This window comes from Tarenaya hassleriana, unplaced genomic scaffold, assembly GCF_000463585.1.
Source record: "Tarenaya hassleriana unplaced genomic scaffold, ASM46358v1 Cleome7, whole genome shotgun sequence".
NCBI classification, from domain to species: Eukaryota; Viridiplantae; Streptophyta; class Magnoliopsida; order Brassicales; family Cleomaceae; genus Tarenaya; species Tarenaya hassleriana.
In genome coordinates this window covers 2,035,800-2,061,375 of record NW_010969548.1, presented here as the reverse complement: position 1 = coordinate 2,061,375, position 25,576 = coordinate 2,035,800, and the positions used below count along the sequence as shown (strand labels likewise).

Here is a 25,576-nt window from a genome sequence, read left to right as displayed (position 1 = left end):
AATATAGTTTTAGTAATGATAATAATGCCTGAAATTTGAAACGCAAGGAACCTGCGCAGGAGATGTGAAGCTGACGTGGAATCCGGACAAGGGGTTCTGCCACGTGGCGAGTGGAACACCAATACAACCTTATCCCGACATCAAGACTTGGATCCTCCAATATCCAAACTCATCCAGTGATCTTTCAAAAACTCTCAGTACTTTTAACAGCACACATCCTCAAAAAAAATCCCAACACTTTGATTATTGCTGCAGAGAGAGGGAGAGAATGGCGTACAGCGCGTGCTTCTTACACCAGAGTGCCCTGGCTTCCTCCGCCGCCGCAGCACGATCGTCCTCCTCCTCATCTCAGCGCCTCGTGGCACCCCCCAGGGCTGTCCAGATCGTGTGTAGGGCCCAGCAGTCGTCGGAGGAAGACAACTCCTCCGTCTCCCGCCGTCTTGCTCTCACTCTCCTCGTCGGCGCCGCCGCCGTCGGTTCCAAGGTCTCCCCCGCCGACGCCGCCTACGGTGAAGCTGGTACCACTCTCTTTCTTCACTCTACGTAGTGACTTATATACAATGACCCTGTTTCTTTCTTCTCTCTGGAATTTTTCTTTTCTTTTTGGTGGATGGAGTGTTAAATCTGTTCATGAAAACATGAGTGTAATTCTTGGTAGAATAGAAGGATCTTTCTGGCTTGTGGAGATGATGAAAAGAGAGTAATGGGTTTTGTTTCAGCAAATGTGTTTGGAAAGCCAAAGTCGGACACAGACTTCTTGGCGTACAGTGGGGAAGGATTCAAGCTAGTAATCCCATCGAAATGGAACCCGAGCAAAGAGGTGGAGTTTCCAGGCCAAGTCCTGAGGTATGAAGACAACTTCGACGCCACTAGCAATGTCTCTGTCATGGTCACTCCTACCGACAAGAAGTCCATCACCGACTTCGGTTCTCCCGAAGAGTTCCTCTCCCAGGTACCTTGAATCTCAGTCACTGTAATGATCATGATCATGATGATGTTGATGATGATGTTGATGATGATGATGATGATGATGATGATAATGATGGTCTCGATCTATAATAACCGAGATTCATCTGATTTCCTTTGTGTTCACAGGTCAACTACCTGCTCGGGAAACAGTCTTTCTTCGGCAAGACTGATGCTGAGGTAATTCCCTCGAAATCACATTGCCTAGAACTCGAACGCTTTCTAATGTTAAACTCCCTTGGGTGAGATGACAGAAGAACAGTCATTGTCCAAGCAATAATAAGAGATCATGCCCTGATCAAGACAATGAGTCTAAATGCAGGATTTATATGTCCTAGATTCCTAGTTCATATGACGGGAATACCTGTCACCCTAAAACAGTATTGAATCTTTAGAAGTTTTTACCTGAACACTCATGGCTTTGATGTTTCTGCAGGGTGGTTTCGATGGCAATGCTGTGGCATCTGCAAACATCCTGGACACATCGTCCCAGGATGTCGGAGGGAAACAGTACTACTACTTGTCGGTGCTGACGAGAACGGCAGATGGGGGCGAAGGCGGGAAGCACCAGCTGATCACAGCCACCGTTAACGGCGGGGGGAAGGTCATCTGCAAAGCACAAGCTGGAGACAAGAGGTGGTTCAAGGGAGCCAGGAAATTCGTCGAGAACACTGCAAGTTCCTTCAGTGTCGCATGAGGAAACGCACGCTCTGCTTTCTTCTCCTATTGTCTATTTGTAAAAATACCCTTTTGAGAACCTATCAAAGATGATGTTCCTGTTCGGCTATGATTGAAAACCCACAGAAGGTGAACCTGATGCATGGTCTATATCATGGTGGAAGCATAACTGCAGATTCTAGCATCATAAGACACAACATTGATTCAGAGCTACTATGGTGAACACTCACAATGAATCAGGGCATGCCCTAGACTGGTTCTAAACTGACTCTGAACTGTCGACACAAGCTGGAGACAAGAGGTGGTTCAAGGGAGCCAGGAAATTCGTCGAGAACACTGCAAGTTCCTTCAGTGTCGCATGAGGAAACGCACGCTCTGCTTTCTTCTCCTATTGTCTATTTGTAAAAATACCCTTTTGAGAACCTATCAAAGATGATGTTCCTGTTCGGCTATGATTGAAAACCCACAGAAGGTGAACCTGATGCATGGTCTATATCATGGTGGAAGCATAACTGCAGATTCTAGCATCATAAGACACAACATTGATTCAGAGCTACTATGGTGAACACTCACAATGAATCAGGGCATGCCCTAGACTGGTTCTAAACTGACTCTGGAGCCCAGAAAGCATATGAGGGAAGTAAAACTAACACAACTAAAAGAAACGAAACATACTCTGGACGACAGTTCTGTCCTGAAAGATATATTTCAACAAATTTTTTTTCTAAAGGTTCTGAACTTGTGACAAAAGTATCTGAAAGTTGCATGAAAAAATGAAATTCAGACTTGGATGAACTTTTTCTTTTTCTTTTTTGAAATGGAGTAGGATAAATAACTTACAACTGCAAGAACTGGGAGACAAGAAACACAAGTGATTGCTAATCAATTTTATTAACCCTATCAAAAATGGAGTCGGACTGAGGAGAATAAATGGAGTAAAAAATGCTGATAGCTGAACATTAGAATAATTTGGAGACTTATAACAATCTGGAACTTGTTGATAGCTCCAGTGCCGGCAGAAAAGAACGGCTGGCAGTATGTTAACAGGTGATGAAGCTTACCCAGACAGCAATCTCAAGGATATAACTCCATGCCACAGCCTTCATCCGGGGTTGAAGGACAAAATTTACGCAGTCAAATCCTTCAATCTTGTCATCCTCACATGATGCAGGCCACACCTTGATAGCAGATAGATATACATTCAGCATGACTAATTCTCTCGATTCAGAAAGATGATGTTCAACTAGTCCATGGATGTAGAAGGGAACAAAAGGCCCTCATCCCAGTAGTTCAATGAGGGATAATAGAAATCAGCCCACCAATTTCTTTAAAAGCTCATCGCTGACAGTTCTGGATACTGATAGGCCAAACTAGACAAGAATCTAAATACTAACTGCATCACCAAGGTAAGATACCATAAACAGGAGAATTATGCCAAGACGAGTTCTTAACTCTCGATCCTGTGGAGATTAGCTAACATCCAATAAAGAACTGAACCAATCAGGAAAACCAGCTTTAGGCTTCATGCAAACTTGGGTCCATTAGACACCAAATGAGTATCATCATTGGGATGCCGAGGAGTACCCATATTTCAACATCTTCCCAACTACTTGTTTAGCCTTAAACTCCATTCCATGAGAAATATATGCCTTAAACATAATGAGTAACGTCTTTTCCACTAACCCATAGTTAAAATTCTCCATCTCACTGACAACACCTTCCATTTCTTCAAAACGCCTTTGAGAGCCATACGATATCATCATACAGTGGTAGAGGGATCTGCATAGCTTCCACCCAGCAGACTCTGCACGCTTGACAAAATTAGCAATACTGTCTACAGAAGCATCACACCTATAGTAACTCCCAACGATTGCCTGCATAGTACCAGATGTATTAACACGTGTTTTATGCTCAAATGCCTCATTAATTTTATCCTCCATCGCTTCGAGAATGTCCTCTTGAGCATACAGTTGAATCAAAAGCACATTCAACCATGGCTTATACTCCTCCTCAGAGATGAGCCCCAGTAAGTTTTCAACTTTTTTAACTCTATCTTCGACAACATTCCTACAATATGCACAGATCATGGCTCTGATCAGAGGAACTCTGTTTTCATCAATCTGATCTTTTATCAGCTCGTACATTTCTTCCATCTTACCCAAATTTCTTGAATTTGCATACCCTCGAACCATTAGCACATATGTGTAGAAATCAGGCTTGACCTGAGCAGTCTTCATTAATTGAAAAGTAGCTTCCATCTTCTCCCAATTCCAAACAGTAACATAACCAGCAATCAAATAATTGTAAGTGTTAGAATTTGGGGCGAGTTTTGATTTGCATAGTTCCTCGAACGCCGCCTCCATGTTATTTATCATCAGCAGCCGACCGTATACTGATATTAGAATATTATATGTCACAACCGAAGGAGCACATTGTGTCTGTTTCCTGAAATCTTTAAAGAGTGATTGACATGCCTCCGCAAGACCATTGCACATGTAAGTACCCATCAAAGCATTGTAAATAGAAGTTGCCATAACACGTTTTCTTGCTGCCTCATTGAAAAGATCGACTGCAAGGTTTATATCCTTAGCTCGGCCAGCTAGTTTGATACCTTTTGCATACTCCTCGGACGTTAAAGGAACATAACAGTTAACTTCTTTTCTTCTCCAATCTAAAACCTGAAATAAGTCACAGCATAACACAACATCAAAACAATGAAGAGAAAGAGGGCTTAGATTTCTACATTGATCCAATATACAGTAAATGAACAATAAATCTTTTTTTTTTCAGGGGAATGGCTGAAGAAATATGTAAAATAGAGAAAATACAAGTACCAGATATAAGTAGAATGCAGACTTTAATATGATAAGCTAAACCCCAAAATAGCAAAAAAGAGAGAAAAGTAGAGGAAACCTGAAGAGCCAAGTAAGGATGTGGATGGAACTGACCCATAAGCTCAACGATCCCAGCTCCATCACGGTAGGACCTATAAAGCCACTGCCCCTTCTCATCCAAAACGCTATAGAACTGTTCCTTGTTATCACCTATCGCCAACAGCTCCTCTCTCAGGATCGAAACCCTTTCAACAAGATCAACATGGTGAACAGGCACGGAGGCCACACGAGTGAACTTGTCAAGAAAAAGACCACTGAATTTCAGCATGTTCGATCCTGTGAATCTCGTCTGGACCTGAGAGCAGAACATCCGGCTAAGCGAGCAGGATGAAAATAAAGGATAAAGCCTCTTCATTTCGAATATTTTAAGTCAAAACTAGTATGCCATTCGAATATTATATTTCAAGGTACTCAAAACCTTTTTTCTACCCCAACTAAATCGCCTATTCCGATCAATCTCCACTCTACCCTAATGCCATCTTTGCTTCCAAATTCAGTTTCGGTACACCGACGATGAGAGTCACAGATGGGCAAAAGATCTTTTCCAGCTAAGGCTGCAGCAAAGGTCCGATGCGAAGCTGAAAATTTTCGGGGAAACAGGAGCAATTCAGTAACTAGAACTTCATGAATAAGCGACCCCTTTGACCTAGAAGTTCGAAAAATGCGACGAAAAACTCAATCTTTACCCTAAAAAGGGTTTCACGGTTGAATACACCATCACCCGACTAGATAATCAGTCATTCATGGTCCGTCAGGATCATGGAATCCCGGCGCCTAAACCCAGTTCATCGCAGGCCGAAGCACGGCCGGCTTCGGTGGAACGACGGGAAAACCAATCAAAAAAGAGAGAAAAAGAAGGGCAGAGAGAGAGAGAGAGAGAGAGATAGAGAGAGAGAGAGAGAGAACTTACCAGTGATAGATGGCTGCCGGAGGTTCGAACAATGAGAGTGAGAGGAGGCGGCGCAGGTGTACAAGAGGAAGGCAAAGAAGAAGATTGGCGAAATACTTTTTTTTTTTTGGGTTTTGGAATTATAAAAGAATTCCAAAATATCGTGAATTTTACAACACATAAAAAGCCCATTGGTCCAAACCTAAAGGCTCCTATTATATCCCTAAAAGGCCCATTGGGCCCAACGTAAGCAAAAGTTTTTTTTCGGCAGTTTCTTATTGATGGGTCTTGGAGTTGGGCTTTGATACATTCATCAATGTAATGTAAGAGCATAAAAAAAATGTCAATTGGAGAATACTTTGGGCTCCAACATTTATGGGTTGAATAATATTGATATTGGGCCTAAACCCAAATAAAACAAAGCCCATATTTTAGATATGTGGGTTTTAGGGCACTATGACTTATATGAGAGAGAGAGAGAGAGAGAGAGAGAGATGGATGAAAAATAAATTGTCGTCCTCTCCCGTGTCTTGTAATGGAATTAGATATGACATGTAATGGAGCGGGACTCGGTTACATTTTTCTTCTGCCGACGCTTTTTTTTTTTTTTGTTATGGGCTTAAATAAGAACAATATGTTCAAACTTTATTTTTGTTAAAATGTAAATTGAATCAATTAAAACCTCTTGAGTTTGTTAAGCGTACGGGATTTTATTTGAAACCATCCAAAAGATATAATTTTTTATGTGTATAGAACAATACATGTTCAAACTTGTGGAAACCAACCATGTCTTTGTCAAGAAGTTTGTGTTACGTATATACATATAATTAACAAGCTTCTTATTATATATGCCTTCTTTTATGCATTGTGCCAAAGAGAGAAGAAGAAGAAAACCTTTGAAGGACTAAAAAGTATCCATCGTAGTTTCTTATGAAAAGAAGGAAGAACAAAATTGAGAAAAGAGACAAGATGCGTTTAGGAAAGGAATTACTTTGAACTTTTTTTGTATGAGAAATGACTTACAAATGACATATATATATTATATACTTAAATAACTTATTTTTTTAATGATGATAATGCAATGATGTAATTAAGTGTATGGGTAAGCAAATAGACGATGTGGTGATGATGTAAATGTCGTCATGTCAATAGTATCTTTGTCTTTTTTTTTTGTCACACGTATAAGGATCATATGTTTATATATGATAAAGCTATACAAACTAAATCATCATGCATGGAACATCTATATTGGCGTGAAAAATTACCTTGGGGAAGTGAACCTATTTATAGTAATGGTTGGGATTAGCAATGATTATATATTGTATGGGGATCATATATATTATTGGAGCTTTACTTTGTGGAAGAGATAAAATCAGACAAAAGGGTAAACAGATATGGATTATGTCTATATTATTAATCCACCACACACCCAAAATCATACATGTAATCCCATTTATTGATCTATATATATATATATAGCGTACGTATATTACAATACCTTCATATATCTACTATAGGCAAGTCAACCCTGCAAAAACTTGCTTGTCTATGATATATATATAGCCTGCTTGAGTGATGGATAAGAACAGGCACGAGTACAATCTCTCTCTCTCTATCTCTCTCTCTCTCTCTATATATATATATATATATGATTACTGCTTAAGTAACTATTTTAAGCGTACGTGAAAGTACATCTCAGGCTGCGGGGGCAACATCGCTGTCATCATCGTCGTCATCGTCTCCTTCGATTTCATGGATTGAATAAGCAAATGGGTGAACTCGAGCAGAGTGAAAGAGACCGTCTTCTGTCTTGTTGCAACTCATCACAGCCATTGCTAGGGTTTTGTGTGTGTTTCAGAAGAACAACAAGAAACTACTTATAATGAGTTGAGGTTTCAAGTGGTTGAATTAAAATGTTTTGGTCATGAATGCTTTGTATTTATAGCACTCTAAGATTTCCTTTTCTTTTGTTCCTTCTTCTTTTTCCTTTGGATTCTTCTATTAAAAACATAATAATCGAATTGATAATATCTACGAGAATACGAATATCTGTGAAAACAGACGATTTCTCTTTATTTTCTGTGGTCAATATTTTAGTTTTGGAAATGCATTTCGAGAATTTTGAAGATAGACAAAAGTTTTCAAGATTTTTCTATTGATTAAATTGTTTTGTATGCTGACATCAATTTATAACATCTCATTGCTATTACAATGTTTATATATATGTAACCACATTAATTTGAGTCACAACACAAACATACTTTTGGTCGATTGCTTGCTTGCAATATGTGTGTGTATGTATATGCACCTAATTAAAACCACATCAAGAAACGAAATCTTGTGAGATTTAAAGTGAGACGATCAAGAAATGTTATGTTGGGTTTTCCTGCATCTCTTTTTCTCTTTTTTTCGCTTTGGGTTTTGAGGAAAGCGAACAAAAGAGGAAGAGGAGATGACATGGACATGGCGATGTCCACATGATGGGTGATACGTGGCACGTGAGGGCCCGCACGTGAGCCGAGCTCATGGAAGTTGGTCGGAGTGCACGTTGTCCACGTGGAAGGAACAGTGCATGCACGCTCTCAGCTCGGTTTGCCATGCGCTACTCTCGTACCCCCTCTCTCCATATCCAAAACATGAAAAATGCTTATCATTTTTATCCCTAAGATCTTTTCTTTTTAAAACTTTAGGGCATAAACCCTAAGCAGCATTTAGGGAAATTCCCCACTTCTGTTGGCCACCTCTGTTAGTTTGAGAGCTCACTTCTCCAAGCGAGGTCGTGAGTTCAACATCCAGAGTATGGAAATTTTCCCTCGCCTGCCGGTTTCGACCGATTTACACCCACGTGTGTGTTGCAAGCTCGCATGCGTGGGTCGGGATTAGTCAGAGCTCTTGGGCCTAGGAAACCCGACTTATCAAAAAAAAAAGACAGCATTTACAATCGGGTCCTAATTTCGGGAATCTCCAATGTTTTAGTGGAAGTGGTTGTTGATTTTGTGCGTGTGTGTATATATACATATATATATATATATGTGTATGTATGTATGTATAAAACCCTTTTTTTTTTCTCCATGGCAAAACCTTTTTTATTATTCTAAATTTGGTCACCGGTTTTTATTAATTAAAAGATAGAATTTCGAATTTCGAGTTGTTGAAATGGCATGAGAGCCGTTTATAATGATATCATATTTACTGGTCACAAGCTTTATTTTTTTATTTTTCATTATTCAAACAAAACAAAATTGGTATGGCAATATGTCGCATCATTATATATGTTTATGCGTCTGAAGACGTGATATAATAAAGTAACGACATTGGATTATTCCGCCTCGATCTGCTGTGTAACTAAACGAGGTTGCATGTTGTGTAACATCATGGAGTTAGTTTTAATGCCATCGACATTTGCTGCATTACTACTACGATGGATCAGATCAGAATTCATACAAAGACTTCATATAAAGTGACCATTTTTTTTCCGAGGCTTTCAGAAAATGTACAGAGAATAAGCCTTGCGCCTAGTGCTGGGCATTTCAATCTATCACATGATGGTTTGCGGATATCCGATCTTACTGACTACCTATAAAATGGGTATTCGATCTTAAATGAAAACGAAGACGAAGACGGGTGTAATAAGACGAGAAATCTGTAAAACGGATTCGGGTTTGGATTTCATTTTTAAGGATGGATTACCGATAAAATATATACCCTTCAATTTCTTTCAATTATTTACCAAAATATCTAAATCTTAACTTTAAAAATCAATGTGTTTTTAATAAAATTTATAGAAATCTATAAATACTGAAAATATATAAATTTTTAGGCTTTAAATATATTTTTTAATCAAATGGTGTATAATTTTATGAATATTTGATTTATTTTTAGATTTAAAAATATTGTTCATACAGATGCTGAGTGCATAATACCCGATTATGAGGTAAGGATACCGAGTACCCGATTCTCGTGAGACAAAGAATGAGATATTTTTTTTTCTATAAAACCCGCGAAAACAAAAACGAGATTGGATATCTCAAAAAACGCAGACGGCTATCCTTGTTTGAGCCTTACGAGAGAAAAAAAAAACAGGCGACTCTAGAATATTAGAGAATAGAGAACAAGGTTTTGAACTCAAATACTTCAGCAGAATCATTTATATTAGATAAAAAGGGCACCCACCATCCACATAGAAAACCAAAAGAGAAGAACGTTCAACAGAGGAGTGAAACAATTGCAGAGCAAATCAATGCTGTTCCCATACACAAACAGATCACAGCATCACTACAGAATGGCAGCATATAATAGAACCCATCAACCTCTGCAAGCGCGTATATGGTTGCATTTCACCAAATGATATAATAGTTCTCAATCCCAAACCCTACACACAATGACCTCATCCTTGGCTCGGTTCTGTGTAAATTTCTGACATCCAAGTGGTAATCAACGACCCTTTTGCAAGGAGGAAGAAGAAGAAGCCGGAAAGCATTCAAAATGGGGCAAAGCAGAGATGTAAAACGCATACTCCAACTCAAGATTCTGGTGCCGGGGCCGGAGGTTTGAGAAGTGGCTGGAGAGCCTTGACCACTATGCTCATATTCGGTCTGAACTCAGCTTCATACTGCACGCACAATGCTGCCACAGCTGCCAGCTGCGTTGCCACACAACGAATTAGAAGTTGTTAGTTGGATCGAACCAAGGGCTTAGAAAAGACTTGGCATGGCATCTCTGAACAACTAAACTAAAGTTCGTCACTTTGTTAGAAAAGACAGAGAAGATGAACATGAAAAGCTGTAGCAAGATAGGAACCGTGAAACAGAGATCAAGATGTAGAATTTCGTCAAATGTCAATCAGAGTTCTTGCAGTGCAACTGCCGATATTCTTTTAAGGCATGACGAAGTACCTTAGCTACTGCTTTAGGAGGGTATTCTCCTTTTAGCTTTGGATCAACACACTGTTTGACTTTATCCTCGCTCAGCCTTGGCGTCGCCTGAACAAAAAAGAATCCGCATAGAATCCTAAGACGAGGAAATGAATACATGATCCAGATTTGGACCAAGGGACATCAAGAAACAGAAGAAAAGGACCTACCCAGGTTACGAGACTTTGCTGGCCACGTGGCATGGTATGATCTACAGGTTTTCTCCCTGTCAGAAGCTCTAGAAGTACAACCCCGAAACTGTACACATCACTCTTCTGTGTCAATTGTCCAGTCATAGCATACCTGCAAATGGACAGAGCCATATTTTAGCTGCCATAGTTCGCACTTTATTTGTCCGCATGGCCAAACTATTTGAAATACATATGCCGGCACATGTGGAGTAAGCACAAACAACAATGTTTTGCCACAGGTATGCTTCCTTGATATTTTTGGGATGTTGACAGCAGGGCATGAACAAGTAATTTTATTTCACAATCTTCTCAGAAGTTCCACTAGTGTAACTTCTAAATAAATACTCAAGAACAAAATCTACAATAAAGCATCTCAATACTATTACCTCACACTGAAGCAGAAAAAATGAAGCAAGAAACGCAAAATTTCACCATGACGTCACAATTCAGAAAGGAAAGCAATATATATATATATATATAGTTGAAATCTAAGGATTTAAGAAATATTACTCTGGAGCATGATAACCAAATGTTCCCAAGACTCTTGTAGAATGAAGACGGGCAGCATTATCAGGAGCTTGATTTGAGAGATTAAAATCAGCGATCTTCGCTTTAAAGTCTTCAAAAAGAAGCACATTGCTCGATCTTATATCTCTATGTATTACAGAAGGCTGAGCCTTCTCATGCAGGGACTCCAAACCCCTAGCTGCCTCAACGGCTATTCTCACCCTCGTCATCCAGTCCAGTGTTGGCCCTGGCTGTGCCCCTTGAACTCCCTTCCTACCTATAATACCAAAATATGCAATCAATATATATGGACAAAGCTTGTTACCAGAAATTTTCTTTTTTCCAGCTGAAAAATTTCAATAGAAAATTGAGTCAAGATTTCAGAAATATAGAAGCTCGTCTTACCATGTAAGATGTCATGCAGTGATCCCATTGTTGCAAACTCATATGCAAGGACACGAAGATTTCCATCGACACAATAACCGAGAAGCTGAATAAGATTCTCATGCTTCAGCCTCGAAACCATGGAAACCTAAGGATAAGAGAAATGTTAATATGGCAAGCTGAAAGAAGATATAAAAAAAAGAAGGTCATTCCTGGAAGAATAATAATCAGTAGTACGTATCTCATCAAAACACGACAAAAAGGAAATGGTTAAGAGGTTTGGAGAAAATTTATAACCTGACTCAAAAACTCAACATCTGTTTCAGCTTCTGGTGATACATCAAGTTTCTTCAGAGCAACAACTTTCCCATCATTTAGGGTTGCATAATAAACTCTTCCGTAAGATCCCTCACCGATTAGTGCCTTTGATCCAAAATTATCAGTCTTTTCCTTCAGCTCATCCAAAGACAAGGCAGGAACCTCAATGGGAGGAGATTCGTTCGGCACTTCAGCTTTTGCAACAGCTGATGGTTTTTGATTCTTCTGATATCCTATGATTAAGAAGACAAGCAAATATAATGATAAGAAAAATCCAGATTCCAAAAATTTTCAAGACAAGGAGAAATATTTCAAATGGCGACTCTCTTTTGCAGAGGTGGCCAATGTGACGAGCATTATACAAAGATGGGTCGCTGGTGAATCTAACAAGTCAACACTATAGCTACAATCTAATTAAGAAAATCCACCAGAGTTTGGTAGACCCTCTCTCTCTTTTTTCTTTCTTTTTTACTTTTCTGTGGCAGAAGAGTTAGGTAGACTTAATAAATCAACTTTCAGTTGAAATTCTAAGATGCCATCTAAACAGCACAAGATCAATATCCTATTACAAAACTGTAGAAATTAGGAGCTAGTCCTGAAAATAAGATTCCTATAAATCATTTAACCAAGTCACAGTGATTTAAGCGAAAACTCTTTGGCTACATACCATCAGGCTGGTGTCTAGGACTTTTCAGGTGTTCCTCCTCATTGGACGGATTCGAATCTTCGATTTGACATGTACAACAGAGCCACTTCCGCATCCTCGTTCTCTTCTTCACATATAGTTCTACAGCTTTTGGTTCCTGCAATCGATTCATGTAACCAAGTCGGCGAACATGACCAGACATGATCAGCTCAAGACACTATAAATGTCTAATAGTTACACTCTAGGTAGGACAAATGATTAAAAAGATTTAACTTTTAAAAGTAATTATGTCTTAATTTAAATTTCAAACTGAAACCAAGTTTCTTCAACATAGAAACCATTTAATCAAAAAAGCTTCTTATAGAATATAGACCAATTAAGAGCATTGTCAAAGGAAGCAACTTCATTCCCAATTGTTGACTACCCAACGTAAAAGCCTAAAGCTTCCCCACTACCTCCACGGGAAATCAGGCAAAAGGAGTTATGCACCAAATTGGCCAAAATTCTATTTGCAGAAAGGAATTTTTTTTGGTGATCAATAGAAAAAATAAATTAGCTAGAGAGATTCAAGCACTGTGTAGTAAATCCAAACAACATTTTTCTGATAAGCGTTAATTGTAGATGAACTCACAAACCACAAGCGAGAAGAGGCATAGGAGAAATCCAGATCAAATTCACATCTCTTAAGCAATTTAGTAGAGTAAATTTTCTCGAAAAGAATCGGGTAATTCACTGCGAGGGAGACATTAGCTCATCACCACCAAACCATGTATATCCAACATAATTAGGTCACAAAGCATCTAAACCCAAAAGGGACAAAAGCCATGCAGCCAACAAGGTCGGTAACGATCACCTTCAATGGAAGAAAAATAAAAAAGTAGATATAAAAATCACAATTTACCGTCCAACAGACGAACAATTACGAATAGGGGGCACGACCCAGAAGAGAAAGCGCCCAAATTTCAACACAGAGGATTCAAAAACCGAAAACCCCGTCGGAAACTGATATAAACCCAAATCGAAACTCCTCAAACGGGGAAAAATTGCCTAGAAATGGAATCATATAGAATAGTTGAAGCGACACGGAAGATACCCTACAGAGGGCAGAAGTCGAATTGCGAAATCGAGAGACAGAAAAAATTGTTGTACCTGTCTTATCTCCCGAATCAATGTCTAGATGTGCTTGAGAGGCTATATATCTCAATCTCTCTCCCTCAAAAATCTCTAGGGTTTGTTTCGTAGGTTTCTTCTGGCTCTGTTGACGAGAGAGGGAGGGAGAGAGGGAGAGAGATCGCTTGATGGAGACGGAGAGGAGAGGAAAAGGGGAGAGACAGATAAGCAACGCGCGGAGGGATACAATAAAGAATGAAAACGGCCAAAAGAAATCAACTTTTTCTTTGGCTTATTATTATTATTATTATTAATTATTTGAATTTTATTTTCGAAGCAATGTTTTTTGGTTTTACTAATCATTTTTAGATTTAAACTATTTTTGAAACTATTTTGGTATTTATTCTTTCCAAGGAAAAAACCTTCGGTATATTAATTATATTCCCAATTTGATTAGTTTTTTTTTTCCATGACACAGTAATAGGGATGAGCAAAATAACCGAACCCGAATAACCGAACCGAATCTGACCGATAAATATCCGAACCGAATTGAACCGATTAAAATAATATACCCGATTGGATATGAATATTTTAAACCAGAAATACCCGAATCCGAAATAATCGAATCTGAAATAACCGTAAACCGAATTAACCATAACCGAAATTATCCGTTTATCTATCTATATATCATCAATTAATATATAATATATTCTAAATCTAATTACAAAATAGTATAATGATATTGTTTTATAATCATAGTATATAAAAAAATGAAATATAGATGTATTTTAATGTTTGTTTTTGTTATTTTTATATGGTAATTGTTTGAATTTTTTATCGTTTTTTTTGTTTGGATAAACTAAACCGAATCTTATCCGGACCGAACCGAACCTGAGTCCGAACCGATTAAAATAATATAACCGATTGGATATGAATATTTTAAACCCGAAATACCTAAACCCGATTAAACCGAACCGACCGATCGTCCACCCTACTTAGTATACCACTTTTGTTTGACTTAAGTTCATATCCCCCTTTTTTTAATCTTAAATCAACCACCGAACATAAAATATTATAAAAATATATACAAAAACAAAATCAATAACCTAGATCGATCCGGTCCAGAAAACCGAATTCCAGTTGAATTCTTACACCGGTTAAGGGTAATTTATCGTATACGATTTAACATATGTTCATAATAATAACCAGTTTATTATCTATAAATATGTTTAAAAAAATTACAGTTGTTTTTATTTGTTAATATATAATGCATATGGGTAAATCCGATTTATTTCGAATTTACGCATACAGAATTTGCTCTTTATGGTATAATAACTCTGTAGGCCCATGGGAATGGAGTTTCCAAATCCCAATCATAACTCTGTATATTTTGGGCCTCGTATAAAAAGCCCAATAGGTTAATGGGCTTGTTTAACCTAACAGCCCAAACATAATCCTCGGTTGTTCCAGACATGTTGCGCGTGTATATATATATATATATATGTATTGAGAGCTTTATTTATAGTCGGACTTATATATTTTTTATATAACATTCAATACAATTAAAATCGCGAATCTATACTTAGTAATAATTGCGATTTTTTTTGTAAATAAATAAAAAGGAAAAAAAAGAAAAGAAAAGAAAAGAAAAGACGACAAAATAATATGGGTGGGTGTGCACTGTGCAGGTGGTGCTTGGCACCAAAAAAAAAAAAGGCAAAAAAAAAAAAAAATCGGGTGGGTTGAGGAAGGTAAAGTTGGGGGGCTCTGTTCTCTTGTTTTGCTTTCGTCTTAGTGGCGTTTAAGTCTCTGCACGGAATTCGCTTCTCCTGGGGGGAAGAAGCTTACGTTGATCATTTTCTAGGGTTTTCTTCGGGAAGCACATCTCCCTTCCTCCTCGTTGCTTCCCTTACATGGTTTAATTTCCGGAAATGCTGAAATATCCAGGTACTTTCGCTTTCTACCGTCCTTTTGTCTTCGTCTAGTTTACTCCTTCGCGTATTGGAGCTTGAAAGGCTTAAAATCGGCTAAAGTTTGTTAAATTCTGGTCGCGATTTTGATCTCTCTGCGAGTACTTAATCCTCCGTTGGGGACTTGAGAAGTTTTGGCATGTCTAATCGCGGAAGGTTTTGGTATGATTTTTTTTTCTTCTGGGTATTGCATTATATTTAGCTTCTTTTGTTTTGTCTTTCTGGTGGGTCAGATTAGCAAGCAAGCTTGAGTTTTTCGTTGTGTATGTTTGGATTACGGGTAGTGGTTCTTTTGGTTTGCAAGAAGAATCGTAAGAAATTGTTTCGGTCGGTTTTGCTCCTGTTCAACCACTGTAGCTAGTTGGGAAAAGTTCCCGACAAGGATTCATCTTTGCTCTTGAACGCATAATGCCGTGGTGCTAAAATCAGTGCAAGAAATGGGCAAAGAGAACAGACTTTTGTTTCTGATCCTGATCTTGTGGCTCTCTCTCTTTATCTCCTGTACAGATTAGTTGGAAGAATATTATAGTTCTCATGAGAAGTGTAGCGTATTCACTAATTGCACGAGCTTCCTTTTGATCATGCTCTATAACCTCGTTAAAAGTTTGATTGATGAAATCAGCAAACAAGTTATCTCCAAAATCAAGGCAGTATGTCGATTTAAAGATCCAAAAAACTGTTGTTGGCCATGGAAATGCTGTTAAGACGTCATTAGGTTGTACTCACTCATGCATGGTGCTTAAGGACCAGCAAATTTAAGACAAATAGGATTGTTTTTTTCTTCTTATTTTAGTTGGTGTTTGGGATTCTTAAAATTGCAGTTAGGTTATTCTGGAGTTGTTTTACTGTGTAATTAGCCTGTCTCTTGTGTTTTGAGGGTGATGAGTTGAGGAACAATATGCCTTCATCAGTGATGTGCTTTCGCTTGGGTAAAACCTAACAAACATTTCCATGTGTTGCTACTTATTGTTTCTGCTTATCCAGTTCAAACTTCCTATACCTGTTCACTTTTTGCTGACTTTTGAACTTATTGTTACACTTGAAGGTAACTGGGGTGTTATCCAACGGTTATATCTGCCACGGCTTTTAGCTGACTACCATATTTGGCTTTCATGAAACTAAATGGTGCCGGAGGCCTCTTTAGCAATGGACTCTTTTGAGACTGTTAGTTGGCTTAAAGGTAAGTTCAGCATCATTTTTTGTTCTGTTTTCACATTTTCACCCGAACGTCACAAGAAAGAAACATAGTGAAATTAGTTTTGTTACCTGCAGTTCACAGTTATTAGTTTAATTTGATTGGATTAAATTTTTTAGAATCTTGAAAATGTTTTCCCTAAGCAACGGCAACATTGATTCCTGTTTTAACTTTCAAGGAAATTCCGCGTTTCTTAGGAAATAGCTCTCTTCTCTCTCTCTCCATAGTGTAATTGTCCTTTAGATTCTGTTTATAGAAACCATGTTTTATACTCTCGAGTAGATATATCTATACAAATGTGTGTTAATGAGTCTCTTGCATCTCTTTCAGGCTGTTTGGTTCATCGGTTTTTGTTATTTATCATCTGGTTGTCAAGCTTACAGGATGTAGTTGCACCCCATAAACTCCATGAGCCTAGTAATATGTCCTCAACCTCTGAGTTGGCAAATCCACCTGGGATTGGACCAACTGATCCTATACAAGTATCACCATCAGTCATCCCCCGATATACATCACCTGCTGCACCTTGGCCACCACCTATGTATCCTACCTTTCCTAATATGTACGAACCAAATTTAACTGGGAAATGTCCTGCAAACTTTTCAGCAATTTCAACCATTTTGGACAGAACTGCTTCTGACTGTTCCCAGCCATTTGCTGCGCTCGTGGGGAATGTGGTCTGCTGTCCACAGTTTGCTAGTTTACTTCATATTTTCCTGGGGCAGCACAATGTCAAATCAGATAAGTTGGTTCTGCCAGATGCCGTTGCTGCAGATTGTTTTTCAGATGTCATTAGGATCCTGGTCAGCAGAAGAGCAAATATGAGTATACCTTCACTTTGCTCTGTAACATCATCAAATCTAACTGGAGGTTCTTGTCCAGTAAAAGACGTTAAGACCTTTGAGAAATTAGTAAATACCAGCAAATTACTGGATGCATGTAGCACTGTTGATCCTCTCAAGGAGTGTTGCAGGCCGGTTTGTCAACCTGCAATAATGGAAGCTGCACTTCAGATTTCAGGAAACCAAATGGCATTTGGTGATAGAATTCCTGTAGGAGAGTCAAACAACGTCAATGCCATTAATGATTGCAAGAATGTGGTGTATTCATACATTTCCAGGAAGCTCCCGGCAGACACTGCAAATTCTGCATTTCGTATATTATCTTCATGCAAAGTCAATAGGGGTATCGAACTTGTGTTTTGATATCTCTGTCATCGATTTCCTTATTCTTTTTCTCTTCTTCTCCGAAGGTTTTGAGGTTATTACATTGTTGTTGCAGCTTGCCCCTTGGAAATTAAACAACCAACAGAAGTTATTAACGCTTGCCGGAATGTAGCTTCTCCAAGCCCTTCTTGCTGTAGCTCGTTGAATGCATACATTTCTGGGATACAAAACCAAATGCTAATAACAAACAAGCAGGCCATAGTATGTGCAACAGTTATCGGCTCCATGTTAAGGAAAGGTGGTGTCATGACAAATATTTACGAGCTTTGTGATGTTGATCTGAAAGATTTTAGTGTCCAAGGTAATAATTACATTCGCTTCAGATACATTGTCTTTCCTTCCACCTGTACAGATAGATATCCTCTCCTGATACTGATTCTCGTTTTTTTTTTGTTTCATGGTTTTTTTTTTTCTGTGGTAAACAAAGCAGCATACGGAATGCAACAAGGTTCGCATTATGAAATCGTCGTCGTCTTCATCTATTATGCTGTTTTCCGAGATGGAAACTTAAGTTGACTTCTGTTTGACCATGTGGATGTAGGGTGTCTTCTCAGGAGCTATCCTGCAGACTTGATATTCGACAACACAACAGGCTACAGTTTTACATGTGATCTAACAGACAATATCGCTGCTCCATGGCCATCTTCTTCCTCAATGTCTTCCTTGTCTCTCTGTGCTCCTGGTAACAATTTCCTTCCTCTATTTGGATCTCAAGTATACGAAACTAAATTTCAGATTGCATGACACTGGTACACAATATGCAGAGATGTCCTTGCCTGCCTTGCCAACATCTCAGACTCTTAAAAATCATGGTACACAGACATTGGAGTTTCCTTTTTGTCTAAGTTCTCTCACAACATGTTATGTTGTGTGTTTTGGTTTAGTATTTTATGGCCATGTACATGTGAAATTGTGTTGCAGGGTATTGCCATCGTGCGGCGGGGACATCGGTTACCATCTTTTCGATTTTCGTTCTTTGGTGTTTCGGTGTTATGAGGGTTTGAATATGATGATGAGATTTAGGGGTTGTTTTCATGGTAAGAGGGCTTTTGATCATATCACATACCATGCAGCTTTTTTTGTGTTGTATATTTTCAGAGTACGGTCTGGTCTCGTGTTTCATGTATAGCATCTCCCTCTTTTTCTGTATTTCTCCGGTCGTGATTTCCCATATTCCCTTAGTAGGTTTCAATTCTTCCGACTGTGAAATCTGAAAATCTCAAAAGAATAAAATCAAGGAGCAAAAGGTTAGCAATGAATTGCCCGTTTTCGGAGAGTGAAATTGTTCATCTTGAAATTTGGCGACCTAAAGCGTTTTTGAACTCCTCACTTCCTCGAAAGAAGAAGACAAGAACTTTCAAACATCGTCCGAGGCTGTTCCAACTTTGTATATATCTATCTATTAAAGGCTCCGAACGATTAACTTTAAGTTGTTCCCTTCCTCGCCCAAACCCGCCGTCTCTCTCTGTCTCCGCCGGTGTCGTTGCCGGAGCCTGAGTCGCCGGCCGTCAGGTGACCTCCCTCTCTCTCTCTCTCTCTGTTCTCAGGTTGAGGTCCATGATTGGATGGAGAACTGAAATGGGTCTTCGTCATAGTCGCTTTCCATGCAAAATTCGAACCCTTTCGATTGTTTAGAATTGGCGAGAACGACAATTTCTGTCGCCGCCGCCGCCACCACCACCCCCCGTCTCTTCCTCTTCTGCCGACGAATAGAGGAACGGAAACTGGAGGTCCGAGTGCGGTAGGATAAGGCTGAACCCTGAACCGGGTTGATTTTTTTTTTGGTTTAGGCTAACCGGTTGGAGATATTTGTTCGGTTCGGTCCTCTTCCTGGGTAATGATGGTAATGGGAACAAAGACACTGTTTCTAAACCTGCAGGTAGACAGGTTTGTTTGTTTAGAGGGAGGAGGCAAACGCTGAAGAAGCAGTCATTTACTCTGAAGTTATAATGCAAACGATGATCAATACCCACTCACTCTTTGGCCTAAACTCTACTGTAAGACGCCTTTTCTTGTGTATTGGCCCTTTTCATCTCCTCGCCCGTGTCGTTTTCTTGTTCAGTTTTCTCTCCCAATGTTGCAGATAATAGAGCAGAAACAAAGGCTTGAGTTTTCTCGCAGACGGGCATGCTTCCCTTCTCAGTCAAGTTACATTGTAAATCAATTTTCCCATGGAAGGTAAATTCCCTTACACAGAATGATGTTATTAGAGGTTGAAAGGCAGAAACCATAAGTTTGATCCAATGTGAGTTTCTTACTAAGGGCATTTGACATTTCTTCTATACTTTTCGCAGGACAATGTTCCGACTGCGTCTAGCAGTTTGTGCTACGCCATCTGGTTTGAAACCCTGTGTTCTGCTCTCTCTCCTTTGTATTTTTATATTCCCTCTTTCAGTTGAAGTTTTGTACAATCATTGTAATGATATTCGTTTTTAGATGTGGAAGACGTCAAAGCTTCTTCCCTTGAGAAGGAAGATGTTCTGGTTGCCACCTCCGGGACAGTTAAGAGCGATGAGTTGAAGGTATGATGTTGTTCGTGGAAGGACCCTAAGAAGCATTCTATTGGTGGACCGATCTCTTTTTCCTTTTCATATGGCCAAGATTGTTAATGAAACGCAAAGAAGTCGGCACCTGACCTGCGGGGTATATCAATGTCCTAAGATCACATTCCTTTCCAGCTCACAGTTACGTTTTTACTGAACAGATTCATGTGGAGGTATCTGGTGAGAGGACTCGGGAAGAATTCGATAATGTGTTTGACAAAATGGTAGCTGCAGCTCAGCCAATTCCAGGATTCCGCAGAGTTAAAGGAGGTAACAAGTAAAAACATCCACAAATACTGCAATAATCTCCAGGAAGAAATTAGTGAAAGTTATCTCAAGATGTACGTTGATAAGTCAATTTTATATTTGCATAGGCAACACCATAATTACTGTGGTGTCATGAACTACTATGCCGGACTTGAACTGCAAACAAGGCTTCTCTGACATATTTTCTTGCTTTTGTTGCCTTTTTTTTTTGTTTCTTACCAATCTGGGAACTTCAGGGAAGACACCAAATGTAAGTTGTTGCTTCTCATCAGTTTACAAAAGACATGTTTTTTTTTTCATTGTCAGTGCTGATAATGCACTTGTATGTTTCTCAAGTCCTTCTCAGACAAGCACAATGAGGATGAAATGCTGTTGTATCACTACTAACTCAAATAACATGGACAACATCAAGCTTAAGGAACTAAAAGAATGACGCACTTGGTCACTGAATCCATTTTACTTTTTGTCTGAACTTATTATGATACTCATTCTTTAACTTATGCACTGCATTGTACAAGTGATCTTATTTTCAGGGTTCTTCCATCTGATATGCTCTGTTCATACTCTTTTTTTATAAAGAAAATCCATCAAATTCTACGTAATCAACTTTTGCTAAGATTCCTTTCCCCCTCAATGTATTTTGCAGATACCCAGAGATATCTTGTTAGAGATTCTTGGACCATCCAAAGTTTACAAGCAGGTGATCAAGAAAGTAATCAATTCTACCATTGCAGACTATGTGGAAAAGGTAAACACATAAGGGTAATAAATAATGGTAGACTTATTAGAAGTGGTGCATATAATAGCGGTTTTTTCGATTAATGAGGGGCCTGCACCATTGTTGATGCTACCAAAGTCCTCAAAGTCTTTGATTCGGTTGTTGATGCTTTTGCAGGAAGGCCTAAAGGTCGGGAAAGATTTGAGAATCGAGCAGAGCTATGAAGATCTCGAAGAGACATTTGAACCAGGTGAAAGTTTTAGTTTTGATGCTGTTATTAAGCTTCAAGAAGCAAATTGAAACTAGTGCTAGTTCCCAGATACAGATTCATGTAGTTACCTTTTCATTATTTTGAATCTGGCTTGATCACTATTGGATTTCTTGTCAAATAGGAGAAGTAAATAAATGAAGAGATAATTCTTTTTAATGATTTGTGATAAAGAATTGTTTGCAAAAGATGGAAACAGGACCCTAAGCCTAAGTCTTCTAAGATACTAACTCTAGACTTTTGTTCATTTGGTGATATGCTCACCTTTTACAAAATGCATCTGCAAACTCGTATGAGTTGACTGATCTCATCTTCTCGTTAATCCAAGGTTCCGCAATTCCTGCAGCTCCCGAGCTATCCCTTCGATCAGCTCTACTCCTCCTTTTCCTTTTTCTAGAGTGGCAAATGCCTGCCCGAGGAAATCACGATCTGCCTTGAGTGCCTCTAACCTCTTCTTTAGCTCTGAGATTTCATTCTCCATTGTAGACCACTCTTTCTTGTCTTGGCTAAGACTTCTTCTATTCACTGTTCCTGTCAGAAGATTGTTACTTTCCTCCCCTAAGATGTTTTCTTCATCTTCAAGAGGTTCTCCATTGACAGTTGTCTCGCCATCTTCATGCCCGGGATGCTTCCCTTGGAATTCTATGGAGCCATTACTTGTGGGGACCTCTCTTTCGCCGGAGCTTCCATTTTCAGTTTTTTCTGGTAATCTTCCTTCTGCAAATTGGTATAGTTTCTTCTCCAAACTCTTCAAGCGTTGTGAAATGTGTAACCTCTCTTTCTCCATTTCCAGAGATGAAGAGTTAGTGAAACTAGGCTTGGGGGTTTTGTCCTTGCCCTCTTGAGCAGATATTCCCATGGCGGCAAGGATTTCACCTCTCGGTTCATCTGGATACTTGACCCTGTAATATTCTAACTCCATCTCGAGATCTTGCAGCTCTTTTTCTTTGTCAGCCAAGATATCATTCGCTCTTTCGAGGGCATCGACGTCGTGCTCTGCTTGCTCATCCATCATCCTTAGGTACTGTAAAGCTTCCATATGAAGAGCTGCTTTCTCCTCCTGCAACCGTGTGATCATTGCCATGGCTTGGTTCGCTGCAATGGCCGAGGCGTTTCTCTCTTCCTCTAATTCTGCGTGCAAATCTTTTAGGCATTTCCTGTCATACTCTACCTGTTGCTTCAACCGATCAACCAGAATTTCACCCTCGAACTCGCTGTTAACACTGCCGAAAGATTCTACAGAGGCAGAGTGCTTAAGCTTTGGTGTTTCGTTTGATGTACTGGGAGTGTCTGTTAACTTTGAGGGCTCTTTATCACAATGATCTTCCATGGGTTCTTCGTTAGGGATGTTGTCGAAGTTTCCTTTGTCGCCTTCATCCTTGTCAGAATGTTCTTTTGGAACAGAACCAGACACATCATTGTTTTTTGATGTGTCAGTTTCAGAGTCTCCCTTAAACTCATCTTCTTCATCCTTATCAGAATGTTCATTTGCAACAGAACCAGAAACATCATTGTTTGATGTTTCGGTTTCAGAGTCTCCGTTGATCCCATCTTCATCATCCTTATCAGAATGTTCTTTTGGAACAGAGCCAGACACATTTTTTGATGTTTCGGCTTCAGGATCTCCATTGATCTCTTCTCCATCATCCTTATCAGAATCCTCTTTTGGAACAGAACTAGACACGTTGTTTGATGTTTCGGTTTCAGAGTCTCCATTGCTGGAATGTTCTTCTGCAGCAGTCTCTCCATTGACATTGTCTTTTACAGCAAATCCAGAAATATTGTTTGATGTCTCGGGCTTAGAGTCTACATTGTCATCGTCTTTTTCTTCGCTGACACGTTCTTTCGGAACAGAGCCAGCTTCCATCGGTTCCACATCTTCCTCACAGACATCTAACTTCATGATTGAATCGGAGCTGTCTCGTGGAACAGCATCTGAATCATGTCGTTTCTGTTTTTCCCTAGAGGAAGCATCTAGATGAGTGAGCTCTTTCATGGAAGATTCTGCAGGAGTGTTCTTGTTCTTGTTGTATCCGAGGTCACGTTGCTTACATTTGGAGATCTTGTCTTCGGACAGAGATTCATAGCTGCTTCTCTTGGAATATCCGATCTCGAAGTCGGTGATGGGGACAAAAGCGTCATCGTCGGAAAACGGGAACTCGGAGTCAGAATCGGACGTGATCTTGAGCTCTGTGTAACCAACGTGAGCCATTCCTGCATAAGTGGAAGCTGCAACTGGTGGTGCCTTCTGGTCTCTCATCTTCTTCAAGTTTCCGCTTCCACGGCGGCTAATGGTCCGTGGAGTCGGGATGTTAGGTTTACTGACGGCGTTTCTCCCTGGAAACCCTAACTGAATCAGACGCTGCGAACCGTGCCTTGTCCGCCAAGGCTTGTCGCAGCAGGAGCACGGCCTCGGGTGAGAAGAATCCCGTTTCAGGAGCAGATCAAACCCTAGTTTCCCCAGAAGCAGGCGATGCATGTCGGGATTCGGACCAGTCTTCTTGGTGAAGGACAATAGACAGTCATCGCACATGCCTCGGGAGTCGGCGAGGTTGTTGTCGTGAATCTGACAGGTGATGAAAGAGGAAACCTCGGACCTGTGGGTCCGACAGAGAAGAAATCTCCAGTGGAAAGGACGGTGAAGCTTGGAACAGAGGAAGCAAGGAAGCTGCAACCTGCAGTAACGAGCGAACCAGACGAGAAGATGGGAGAGGAGAGCGTGGACGAACATGAGGAATATCAGGAACCACTCGCAAGCAGCGTTCGTCAATCCGTCTGTGATTTTCTGATCCATTGTCGGAGAGGAAGCGCCATGGGAATCCATGTCAGGGGCTCGAGGAGTGACAATGGCGAATCCTGAGAAAAAAAAAAACATGGAACACGTCTGGTTTCAGGACAGAGAGAATTCATAGGGATGGTAAGAAAACGCCATGGAAACAGGAAACAAACGGTGTGAACGAACGTAACCTTACCTCGAACAAAGGCGTCAAAGAGATTGCCGCTCTGTCGAATGGAAAATGGCTTGAGGAGAAGAGAAAGTGGAGAAGACGATGAGGTCGGCAATGGCAATGGCATCACTTCCCAAAAATAGCGTTGCTTTGAAGTTTTCTTTTGACGAAGTAAATTCCGATCCGATTTTATAGAATTGCCATAAAAAAAATAAACTTTCAGACAATTAATGAGTGACTTGACTTCAATGATCAATCTCAGGATTCAGACATCTTATATATAAATGGTTCTTTCTTACATCCTCCTCATCATTTTTTTAGATATTTATAAATAAATAAATGCCAAATTTCAATACACATGAACTGTAATTGTGCTCATTTGTTGTTCTATACCAGATTTAAGAAATATGATTAGTTGGGATTTTAAGTTTAAACTGTAACCTGATTTAAGTTGGATTTACTATAACTTTGTTTTCTTTTTAACCATCAATTTAAAAAAAATACCTAGCATAATTTTAAAATCTTTGTACAATCAAATAGTAATCACATAATCTCTACAGTCGCCAATCACTCCTTTGAAGAAATTATTTTTTCAATTGGGAAATAAGTTTGTCATGGGAAAAAAAGAACAAGCAAAAATACATGTAATTTAACCAAAAAAAAAGAGGCCTTATATAATTATTTTTTGAAAATAAAATATAGATGTGATTTGTCTTTAAGTTTTTTTTTTTAACAAACAGTCATTACAAAAAAAGGGTTTATCAAAATTGTTCGGAATTGGCGATCCCTGTCTGCATATTTGCGAAGCGAGCTCAGAACGAAACGAAGCACCTCCGCCTTCTTCAACGTCTCTCTCTCTACCTCCGTGTCTTCGTCTTCCTCGGATGCATCAGCACGCCATAGCCTGCAAATTTCATCCCTCGTTTCCTCACCATGCTCTTTCCC

The 25,576-nt window shown here is 39.5% G+C and overlaps 6 protein-coding genes across 19 annotated transcripts in view; 4 read left to right on the top strand and 2 right to left on the bottom strand.

Annotated features, from left to right (window-relative positions):
* The first annotated feature begins 215 nt into the window (after positions 1-215).
* LOC104800813 (oxygen-evolving enhancer protein 2-1, chloroplastic) lies at positions 216-2,096 on the top strand. Of its 3 annotated transcripts, none has more exons than XM_010523747.2 (5): positions 216-518; positions 720-952; positions 1,096-1,146; positions 1,403-1,605; positions 1,949-2,096. In XM_010523747.2, exons 1-5 carry the CDS (start codon positions 269-271, stop codon positions 2,004-2,006), a joined length of 795 nt encoding a protein of 264 aa, XP_010522049.1. In that variant the 5' UTR covers positions 216-268; the 3' UTR covers positions 2,007-2,096. The 3 variants fall into 3 exon arrangements, with proteins under 3 accessions (XP_010522049.1, XP_010522051.1, XP_010522048.1); XM_010523749.1 differs by having other exon boundaries at positions 217-518; positions 1,403-1,602; positions 1,946-2,096; XM_010523746.2 differs by lacking the exon at positions 1,949-2,096 and having other exon boundaries at positions 217-518; positions 1,403-1,794.
* A 334-nt stretch (positions 2,097-2,430) lies between these two features.
* Positions 2,431-5,623, bottom strand: LOC104800814 (pentatricopeptide repeat-containing protein At2g30780). Of its 3 annotated transcripts, XM_010523750.2 has the most exons (4): positions 5,449-5,623; positions 4,968-5,116; positions 4,558-4,833; positions 2,431-4,322 (listed from the first exon to the last, which is right to left on the bottom strand). In XM_010523750.2, exons 1-4 carry the CDS (start codon positions 5,606-5,608, stop codon positions 3,207-3,209), a joined length of 1,701 nt encoding a protein of 566 aa, XP_010522052.1. In that variant the 5' UTR covers positions 5,609-5,623; the 3' UTR covers positions 2,431-3,206. The 3 variants fall into 3 exon arrangements, with proteins under 3 accessions (XP_010522052.1, XP_010522054.1, XP_010522053.1); XM_010523752.2 differs by lacking the exon at positions 4,968-5,116 and having other exon boundaries at positions 5,449-5,621; XM_010523751.2 differs by lacking the exon at positions 5,449-5,623 and having other exon boundaries at positions 4,957-5,061.
* A 3,937-nt stretch (positions 5,624-9,560) lies between these two features.
* Positions 9,561-13,724, bottom strand: LOC104800812 (PTI1-like tyrosine-protein kinase 1). Of its 2 annotated transcripts, none has more exons than XM_010523744.2 (8): positions 13,536-13,724; positions 12,408-12,543; positions 11,720-11,973; positions 11,444-11,570; positions 11,042-11,315; positions 10,511-10,643; positions 10,323-10,409; positions 9,561-10,069 (listed from the first exon to the last, which is right to left on the bottom strand). In XM_010523744.2, exons 2-8 carry the CDS (start codon positions 12,499-12,501, stop codon positions 9,950-9,952), a joined length of 1,089 nt encoding a protein of 362 aa, XP_010522046.1. In that variant the 5' UTR covers positions 12,502-12,543; positions 13,536-13,724; the 3' UTR covers positions 9,561-9,949. The 2 variants fall into 2 exon arrangements, with proteins under 2 accessions (XP_010522046.1, XP_010522047.1); XM_010523745.1 differs by lacking the exon at positions 13,536-13,724 and adding an exon at positions 13,018-13,039.
* Positions 13,725-15,211: 1,487 nt separating this feature from the next.
* Positions 15,212-19,036, top strand: LOC104800809 (uncharacterized GPI-anchored protein At1g61900). 3 transcript variants are annotated; one of them, XM_010523736.2, is made up of 9 exons: positions 15,212-15,443; positions 16,344-16,395; positions 16,512-16,646; positions 16,992-17,846; positions 17,943-18,188; positions 18,315-18,335; positions 18,429-18,569; positions 18,652-18,699; positions 18,809-19,036. In XM_010523736.2, exons 3-9 carry the CDS (start codon positions 16,589-16,591, stop codon positions 18,889-18,891), a joined length of 1,452 nt encoding a protein of 483 aa, XP_010522038.1. In that variant the 5' UTR covers positions 15,212-15,443; positions 16,344-16,395; positions 16,512-16,588; the 3' UTR covers positions 18,892-19,036. The 3 variants fall into 3 exon arrangements, with proteins under 3 accessions (XP_010522038.1, XP_010522037.1, XP_010522039.1); XM_010523735.2 differs by lacking the exon at positions 16,344-16,395; XM_010523737.2 differs by lacking the exon at positions 16,344-16,395 and having other exon boundaries at positions 15,214-15,443; positions 18,318-18,335.
* A 145-nt stretch (positions 19,037-19,181) lies between these two features.
* Positions 19,182-23,890, top strand: LOC104800810 (trigger factor). Of its 6 annotated transcripts, XM_010523740.1 has the most exons (11): positions 19,182-19,399; positions 19,767-19,884; positions 19,971-20,065; positions 20,182-20,225; positions 20,324-20,409; positions 20,592-20,700; positions 20,934-20,947; positions 21,344-21,445; positions 21,593-21,665; positions 22,284-22,388; positions 22,477-22,623. In XM_010523740.1, the coding sequence occupies exons 2-11, from the start codon at positions 19,837-19,839 to the stop codon at positions 22,488-22,490; spliced, it is 690 nt and encodes a 229-aa protein (XP_010522042.1). In that variant the 5' UTR covers positions 19,182-19,399; positions 19,767-19,836; the 3' UTR covers positions 22,491-22,623. The 6 variants fall into 6 exon arrangements, with proteins under 6 accessions (XP_010522042.1, XP_010522045.1, XP_010522041.1 ...); XM_010523743.2 differs by lacking the exons at positions 22,284-22,388; positions 22,477-22,623 and adding an exon at positions 23,761-23,890; XM_010523739.2 differs by lacking the exons at positions 22,284-22,388; positions 22,477-22,623 and adding an exon at positions 23,538-23,741.
* Positions 23,891-25,380: 1,490 nt separating this feature from the next.
* The window catches only part of LOC104800808 (probable fructokinase-4), a 4,774-nt gene continuing 4,578 nt past the window's right edge, over positions 25,381-25,576 (top strand). The window contains exon 1 of one of the 2 annotated variants that reach the window (XM_010523732.1): positions 25,381-25,569. In XM_010523732.1, the coding sequence (XP_010522034.1) occupies positions 25,516-25,569 (54 nt within the window). In that variant the 5' untranslated portion in view covers positions 25,381-25,515. The other variant, XM_019200952.1, reaches the window with a different exon arrangement.